Source organism: Arachis stenosperma, chromosome 8, assembly GCF_014773155.1.
Source record: "Arachis stenosperma cultivar V10309 chromosome 8, arast.V10309.gnm1.PFL2, whole genome shotgun sequence".
Classification (NCBI taxonomy): domain Eukaryota; kingdom Viridiplantae; phylum Streptophyta; class Magnoliopsida; order Fabales; family Fabaceae; genus Arachis; species Arachis stenosperma.
The window spans coordinates 49,713,870-49,722,618 of NC_080384.1; the positions used below are offsets into that span (position 1 = coordinate 49,713,870).

At 33.6% G+C, this 8,749-nt stretch overlaps 2 protein-coding genes across 2 annotated transcripts; one reads left to right on the forward strand and one right to left on the reverse strand.

The window, feature by feature from the left end:
• The first annotated feature begins 338 nt into the window (after positions 1–338).
• Positions 339–2,545, forward strand: LOC130946288 (RNA polymerase II transcriptional coactivator KIWI-like). Its single transcript, XM_057874964.1, has 5 exons — positions 339–473; positions 655–847; positions 1,036–1,141; positions 2,163–2,185; positions 2,282–2,545. The coding sequence occupies exons 2-5, from the start codon at positions 701–703 to the stop codon at positions 2,339–2,341; spliced, it is 336 nt and encodes a 111-aa protein (XP_057730947.1). The 5' UTR covers positions 339–473; positions 655–700; the 3' UTR covers positions 2,342–2,545.
• A 221-nt stretch (positions 2,546–2,766) lies between these two features.
• LOC130943905 (NAD-dependent protein deacylase SRT2) lies at positions 2,767–7,995 on the reverse strand. Its single transcript, XM_057871991.1, has 11 exons — positions 7,790–7,995; positions 6,931–6,973; positions 6,379–6,619; positions 6,186–6,251; positions 5,903–5,948; positions 5,146–5,306; positions 4,921–5,050; positions 4,282–4,446; positions 3,813–3,940; positions 3,244–3,343; positions 2,767–3,153 (listed from the first exon to the last, which is right to left on the reverse strand). Exons 1-11 carry the CDS (start codon positions 7,883–7,885, stop codon positions 3,097–3,099), a joined length of 1,233 nt encoding a protein of 410 aa, XP_057727974.1. The 5' UTR covers positions 7,886–7,995; the 3' UTR covers positions 2,767–3,096.
• Positions 7,996–8,749: the final 754 nt, after the last annotated feature.

Consider the following 8,749-nt stretch of genomic DNA (forward strand, 5'->3'; position numbering starts at 1 on the left):
GATAATACAATTTATTCCATTAAAATTCACTCTTATTTTATTTTACTTTATTTGATAATTCTCTCAAGTGTAATAAATTGTTTTTGTTCTCAATATTTTCATTCTATTTAAGTTTTTAATATTTTAAAATCATCTCAATATTATCCTACAGTCAATTATATTAATATTTGACGATTTTAAAACATAAAAAACTTAAATAAAAGAATTTAAACGTTAAAACAAATTTAAGATTTATCCAAATATTAGGAATAAAATCAATACTTTACCTTTTATAATTTGTTCGTATCTTATTTATTATTTTGTTAAACTCCATAGATAAATTAAGAGTTTCAATACTTTATTTTGGCTGTTCTATCTCGAAGAAACGAAAGCAGGTTTAATGAATGGACATTAACACCACACTCTTCAGTACTCCTCAGTCCTCACATTAGCAGTGTAGTAGCTTCCCTACGAAGCTTATTTGTGACTATTCAGTAACTCTCTCCTCTCTCTCTATTTTTTTTTCTTTTTTATAATTGTTTCCATCGTTTTTATTTGGGCGCCAAAGGAACCTGCACGTTTTGATTTTTGGCTCTCAAATTTCTCGATCTCACTTTCTACCACTATCATTTCGCTATATAAATACGTAAATCATTTTATCTTTTTAAATTACAGCGAAGCAAGTTACTCAATCTCACACTCATCGAAGAGAAGAGGAACCATGTCTTCAAAGGGCAAGAGGAAGGAGGAGCATGACAACGCTTCTGATGGCGACTCTGAAGGCCATGCACCGCCCAAGAAAACCTCCAAAACCGCCACCACCACCAACGCCGATTCTGAGGACCCTGACTCCATCGTTGTCTGCGAGGTGAAATACACTCACTTACCATTCATTTCTTAACTTCTCACCTCGCATAGCACAACGCAAACCCCTTCGTCTACTTTGTTAGGGTTTTTCCTTTTGTTTTTTGCCTCATTTTTTTTAAATTTCTATAATAATAATAATAATCTGCTGATTATTTCTATTTTCTCTTGAAATGATGAAATTAATTTTAGATTTCGAAGAACAGGAGGGTTTCGGTGAGGAACTGGCAGGGGAGAATTGTCGTCGACATTCGTGAGTTTTACGTCAAAGATGGCAAGCAACTCCCTGGAAAGAAAGGTTATGCTTCCTTCACGGTTTTTCAATTGTTTCAGCATCTCTTACTCTCTATTTTATTTATTTATAAGTTAATAATAATTAGGGTGGTTTTCTTTTGTTCAAGTTCATGTTTGGTTTCATGATTCCATTGTATTTTAGGGTTCAGTTGTTACTAGACAGTGGTTGGCTCTTGTAATGAATTGGGGAATGGTGAGACTAATTCATTTTAGTGGGTAGGTTGAATTAGTCCGTGGATGGGCTTTTGTTTATGGTTTAGTGTTTTGGGTTTTGTTTTTTTGTTTTTTTTTTAATGACTTTCTCTTTGTAAGTTAAATGCTGTGAATTTAGTTGTTTGCTGATAATTGCGTTTCCTGCTCTTGAATGTATAATATGTGTCACTGTCATTATCACTGCAAGGGTTCTGCATCTAGAATTCATGTGCTCTGTTTCTGGATTACCTTCTTTTTGGTCCCTACAGGTGTTATTAATTTGTAGTGCACTGACATGATATGCCATGTGTTGATGATCTTTGGTAATTACACTATAATTTTGAATAGCTTCTACTGCAATTTTGGTGAATAATTCGTACTGAAGTTTACTTTTGAATTGTTGAATTTTGATTTCTTAGTGTGTGCTGTATATATATACCTTGGAGATTCTTTTAGAATGTTGTTAGTTTGAACTGTATGAAGTTGAGTAACTGTAGTTTCTGTTTGGTAAAACTCAATGAAGTCGAACACCTATAGTTTGTGTTTGGCTTGTGAGAATTTTCTGTGTTTTCATTTTCATAGGTTTCTAATTTTAGGATTATCTGAAATAAAAAGTAAAAACAATACATGAAAATTCTAAAAATAAATAAGATTGAAAATGAGAACATAAGCTTTAGCTTGTTTTGTATTTTTGCTTTTGCTGAGTAATTTGGTTGCTGATAGAGTTCAATGTCATTACTGATCTATTTAGTCAACACTTGGTTGTGGTAGTTTTGTTTGATACAGTGATTTATAGAATGAGCTACATTAACATTTTTCATACTTGTCTTCAGGTATCTCGTTGACCATGGATCAGGTATATGTTAAAACTATGTTCATTAATTTATTTGTTTGTTTTACTTATCTCTCCGTTGTTAATTCAACCAATAACTTTCATTTTTGTTGTGTGCAGTGGAATGTGCTTCGTAACCACGTTGAAGAAATTGACAAGGCAGTTACTGAGAATTCCTGAAGAAATGTAGTAGCTTTGTTGTAGGCCTCATGTTTTTGTTTTTGGCAATTAGCGGCACAGATAGCCCCTGCATAACTTGATGCATGTAAAGTGATTTACCATCTTCTACATACTAATATGCTAGTTAGTAGTAATCAGTTAACTGCACTTGTGTTGTTCAGATAATCTGTTGGCGCAATTTTCTCATGGCCCTCTCTTTGCTAATCACTTTTTACTTTTTATGGCTTAAACATCTAGTTTATACTTTTCTTTCCTATTTTAAATTTTTAAAATTTCATGATTTTTCTGGAAGAGAAAAATGAAATTTTTTTTTTGGCAAAATTTTATAGACAAACTAATTCAAATAAAAATAAAAGAATGAAAATTTGAAGCTAAACAAATCTCTATCATGTGCCAATTTGCGTGTAGCTTATTTGTAGTCTTAAAAAAAAATGGCCAGAAAGGGTATTATATGCTAAATTACATTTCTCACATAAAAATCCATGAATGGGTACATGAGTGTCGATTACATCAGTCCTTAACTCGGTCTGTGCCATTACAATTCATATTACAAGAATCATAGGATAAAACCCAGGTAGCCAAATTTATCTGGGCATCCTGTGACAATGTAGTAACTAAATCAATAACTTAACATTATTACTTCTGTAAACTTGGCACAACAAACTGCTACGACCAATCTATTGTACATTATCCAAATTACAAGTATTGCAGCATTGTTGAATTCAACAATACACCTGGATACATCTTGTTGTCTTCTATAACTGCACGGCAGGTACTGTTATGGATCCGGTGTCAAGTACTCTTGGAAGAATCTGCAACAAAGTAATGACTCTTTGAGATCTGGGGGGTTGAAGAAACATGCAGCATTCAGAATTGCCAGTTAATATGAACTCAAGGCATACCTCACCCAAGCGTGCATTGATTTTCAAGGGTACAAAATCATCAGCACGTGTCTCCCCGATATTTACAATTGCAGTGGCAGCACCAGCTTCATGAGCTGCCCTGTGAAAGTTTTAAGATATGCATGTCAGATACCACTGACCAAATAGAAAGACGACCTATTGATCGTAAATCATCTCATATATTTTATTCAGATTTCCATGCATTAATGGTACACAGCACACTAGCGCTTTGTGGAATGCATGTGAATGAATTCCTATCCTACTCAATTATCTAATTCAAAATACTGATCTATATTCTATAGATTTGTTCATTCATATGTAAAGCAGCATTATTAAGTCTCGGAAGCAGCATCATCAAAGTTGATTTATTTTGCATGTCAATAATAATACTTTAATAAAGTAGATAGAACTTGTCAGAAAATTATATTGTGTATTAATCTTGAGCAATGTTGATGGGAATCTGATAGGACCCCTGTAAAGAGGACACTGCCCTAGATGATGAAGGATTTTGCTGTCGCATTGGACTGTATCAACTGTTTGTGGGAGGACCTACACATTTTGAAATCTACCTGACAAGTCGAAAAGCAGAGAAGGTCATCAGAGAGGATCCTAGCACAAGCAAAGCATCACATCTTTTAGATGCTTCCATTGCCATATCAGCTCTGTCCTTGGGAACATTATCACCAAAGAAGACAACCTGCATAAATCATCCCACATGTGATTACGCAGGCAGTTTACACATGGCGGAACAAAATTAGACACCAATCAAAATGATCAGGTAAAAACAAAGCACATGGCTGAACAATTATGAATTTACTTTCATGGAATAACTTTGTTCATTGGTTATGTGTTGACCCATCAGATAGTAAATATTATAACGGGAGGAAAAGTTCATTGATTATGCTTCAACTCTATGGTCTGCAATTATCATCGGCTACGGCAATAGAGAATAACTTTATACATACCAGCACGAACATATCTGCAACTTGACATGAGTAACAGAAAAACATTTCAACTAAAAGAAGCAAGGTGGCCTACCTCAGGTTTGAGGACTCCATTGCACTTCTGACAGGTTGGAAGGACAAAATCTTCCTCCCAAAACCTTTCATCAATCTCAATATCACCATCAGGTCTTTGTTTCATGCCAAAGCTCTTGTCTGACCCAGGGTCTCCGTGGTCCAAATTTTCAATTGCTTCTGCCCACTGTTGTATAACATCAATTTCACAAAAAAAAAAAAAAAGATTCATTACGAAATGGAATATTAGAACAGATGCATGCAGTCGTATTGTATCATTCTGGGAAAGAAAAACTCCAATAACTACTTAAAGGATTGATAAAATGAGTTTATGACGAAGCAATTAGGATTTTGGGTTATTTTCTTTTAGATCCAGTCTTGATGCAAGTTATGCTCATGCGTTTAATACAAGGAACACATCACTTCATTAGGCACACAAGATAATGATATAAATGGTTGAAACATATAAACATAATTGTAAAGATAACTCAAGGACTGCCTTCATCATCATTTATAATAATAATAATAATAATAATAATAATAATAATAATAATAATAATAATAATAATAATAATAATAATAATAATAATATAAGTGATTTTTTAATATTTATTGTTTAGACGAGACAAATTTCTTCAGAATCTAAGTTGATAATACTAACCTTTGGATTAAGCTCCTTCAGTTGATCCTGAAACAAGCTTCGGGAAAAGGAATGCCCACAATCTATACAAATTACAGTGTATACAGTCCCATGCAACTCTAATGGATTGCTGCCGGCGCGATGATGAAGCCTGAAGACAAGAAGAATCAAAATTCAGTGCTAGGCTTGCTATTAATATCTTACTTTTCCTCAATCAATCGTATCCAAGACTAGATTAATGGAAACCTATCAACATTTTGGGTAATCATAAAATCAATGCGGCCAGCCTTCTCCAATGTTGCCAAAGCACGATGGGCAGCACTAGGTTGTGCTGCAGTAAATCGTCTCCACCCAGCATAGCTCCTTGCCCAATATCGCCTCCGGGCTCGACTTGAACGGAGAAACTCCTGTTTAAATGTCAAAAGAAAGGAGGAATAAAAAGCAGAGACTAAGATTAAATGATGCAGTTAATAATGAAATTCCTGAATACTCATTACTAATGTTGGCACAAAGATCTAGCAGTGCTTCAAAACTTCTTCAGTCATTGCCATAAACCTTAAGTTAAAAGTGCACATTGTATAGACATATTGATTTATGAAAAATTGAATCCTTTAATTCAATTATAGAAAGATAGAATTCTGGGTCCCCTATAATGGCTTGCTTGGCTTTAATGAAGCTGAGTTATAAATATTCTGTTCTATACTTCTAGTGGGTATTGACTCAATAACTCAAAATAGCTTTTCTTCTCATTTGAGGAACTCAACCATATATATGATAGATATTGTGGGCAATTTTTCTCTGGACTATAATCTACTGTGTCAGAAGGTGATAAATACCTTGAATTTCCAAGTCATTAAAGTGCAACTGATAACCTGATATCTAAAAGGTATTTACGTTCCCTATCCTTAACTTTTGTTACTGTTGGCCACATTTTCCTATCATATTTAGGCACTAGCTAAGCTGAATATAGGAAGCGAATCTGGTGAACGTGCCTTTAGATCACCTGATGAGTTATTGGTCGGAAACCGGTACTATAAGCTCCATTGGGGCTGCAATTAATAAGGTATTGTCAGTGAAAGAGAACCAAGAAGAACAACAAGCCTTGTCAAACTAAGTAATCTGAGTTTTATGGACCAATCTCCTATTGTAAAAATGGCCAAAGTTTCGATATCATTGAACAAAAAGATTGGTAAGTTTCAATTCAGATTGTAATGACATCCGTTACAGCTTCCCAATAAACATGCTGATTAACCTCACAATATCAGTGTGGGCAAAAGAACCAGAACCTTCGATAGTCAGGGATCCCACACTCTGTGCTAATTCCAGCTCCAGTCAACACCATGAGCTTGGTACTGTATGTTAGAATCACAATGTAGTTAACAAACTGTTAAACAATGTAGAATATAAATGATAATTTGTGCTCTATCTCTATCTCAACATGGACCAGTAAAATTTTGAAACTGACAATAGAGTAATAACCTTTGGTAAAAAAATTGATACAAAAGGTTAACATCTTTGATACTGGGAGGGTCTGCATCAGGAACTGCTTTCTTATCCCTGAAGCTATTGTTAGATGGGGGTTTAACATCATTTCCTGGCGAGGTACCGGGGATAGAGATACGGCATGTGGTATGTACGAATTTCACACAGCCCTTAAATGATATCAATCTTCCATCTCTTCTTGTTAAGTGCCAATTTCCAAGTCTTGGTTGAAAGAAATCTATGACCATGAAAACAAAAAATCAAGAACATGATACAAAATACGAAATACAGTATAAGAATTGCTAGAGAAATGTTTTTTTTTAATCATTTAGAGCAGGGTGACACACATCTCTCTCTTATTGGATGGAATATGGGACCCATGTTTGGTCAGCCCCATGCTCCATCTAATGTTAAAGGAGTCTTGAGTTAGCTCAGTACACAAGGCAAGAGCGAGTCAAAATAACACATATCAAAACTGCAATCGTAAGTTTCTCAGCAGTTAAGCATAAGAAGCTTGTAAATAGAAAAAGAAACATAGTTCATACTTGCCTGTCATAACAGTCCCTAGGAAGCTCCTTGCGATCCTAAGGGACTGCATGTTAAAAGAAAACCACATTTAACAAGTAATTCGGTAATAATGCAGAAGAAGCAGTAAGGCAACTGAAAGACATCACATTACTTGAATTCTTAGGCAGTGTTTGATTTGAGAGACAAGATTTATAAATACAGGGATAGAAACACAACGAGGATCATTGTGTCTTGTTTGGAAAGGAAAATAAGGATTGCCTGTTCTAAAACAGAAAATTCTTGTGTTTTCTGTCACCATCGCACACACTATTACCAAAAACAGACACAAAGGAGTAAAGACTCAATTTGGTTCTTCAAATTTGACATAGGATGTAATTTATTCTCTCAAATTTACTTTAACCCAAAATGTTCCTCTAAAGTTAATTCTTTGACTCAATTTAGTCTCTTAATTTCAGTTGACCCGAAATGGTCTCCCAATTTGATTTTGTGACCTTATTTGGTCCCTCAATCCCTCATCCATGCTATCATCATCATGGCATTTACGAAATAGAGATCGAGAGACCAAATTGAGCTGCAACAAGATTGAGGAACCAAATTGAGTGACAAAATTATATTTGGAATACCATTTTAATTTCACTACCTATGATATATTCCGTTTCTGAAAAAAAGAAGTGTGTTTCTATTTCCTGTAACAGTTTGAACTTGGAAGTGAATTGACGTTATACTAGTACTAACCAATTAAATGGAGCTGAAAAGAAAAAAAGTTGAGAATTGAGATAAATAGGAAGTTCACAGTCGAGAATTTTCATGAACTAAAAAATTACAAGTTTAAGAATTAAATGCGGAACACAATAAAGAAGTTGGTGATAGGAGAACTGACCGACGGAGAGAGAGAGGATGGTGAGTGAGAATGGAAAGAGAGAGACATGGCGATGGATGAATGATGAATGGAGAATGAGAATCGCGTTCCGAGCATTGTTGATTTGTTGCTAATAACTGCCTTCGCCTGCCTCACCCACCTCTCCACGTTGCTGTCTTCTTCGCCGCCCAAACTCTTCTTTTCGTTATTACATTTTTTTTTTAACATACATTAGGTGGTAGTACCGTAGAACCATAACATTTTGGTAGCCTTTGAAAATAGACGGAAATTGGAAGACAAAAACAAAGAAATAGAAATTAAAATAAATTTTAATATTATATTTACTATAAAGTAAAAGATAGAATCTATTTTTATTTAATATATTAAAATTGAATTGAGTTTCTTTTATTTAATGAAACTGAGGTGTTGATTGTTTATGAACTTATTTTTTTGTCAAAATAAATATATTATTTTCTCTTCTAAGTTTATTTTATAAAAAATATATTTATTATAATTAGTATTTAAATAATAATGCATAATTATACTAATTTAAGAAAATATCTTTATTATAGTTATATAAAATTAATATTTAATACATTATTAAACTACTTATCAATTATCAATCGAAAATATTTTTAATCATTTTAATAATAATAATAATAATAATAATAATAATAATAATATGATATGATATGATAATGAGTAAAGTATTGTTTTTGTCCCCAACGTTTGGGGTAAATCTCAAAATTGTCCCTAACGTTTCAATCGTCCTATTTACATCCCTAACGTTTTAAAATTGACTCAATGTTGTCCTACCGTTAGGGATCCGTTAATAAAATTAACGGCGGGACAAAATTGAGACGATTTTAAAACGTTAGAGACATAAATAGGACTAAAACGTTGGGGACAAAAACGATACATAGAAATAAATTTTAATTTTATTCTTCAATAATATCAATTTTTATTGTACATAGTATTCAA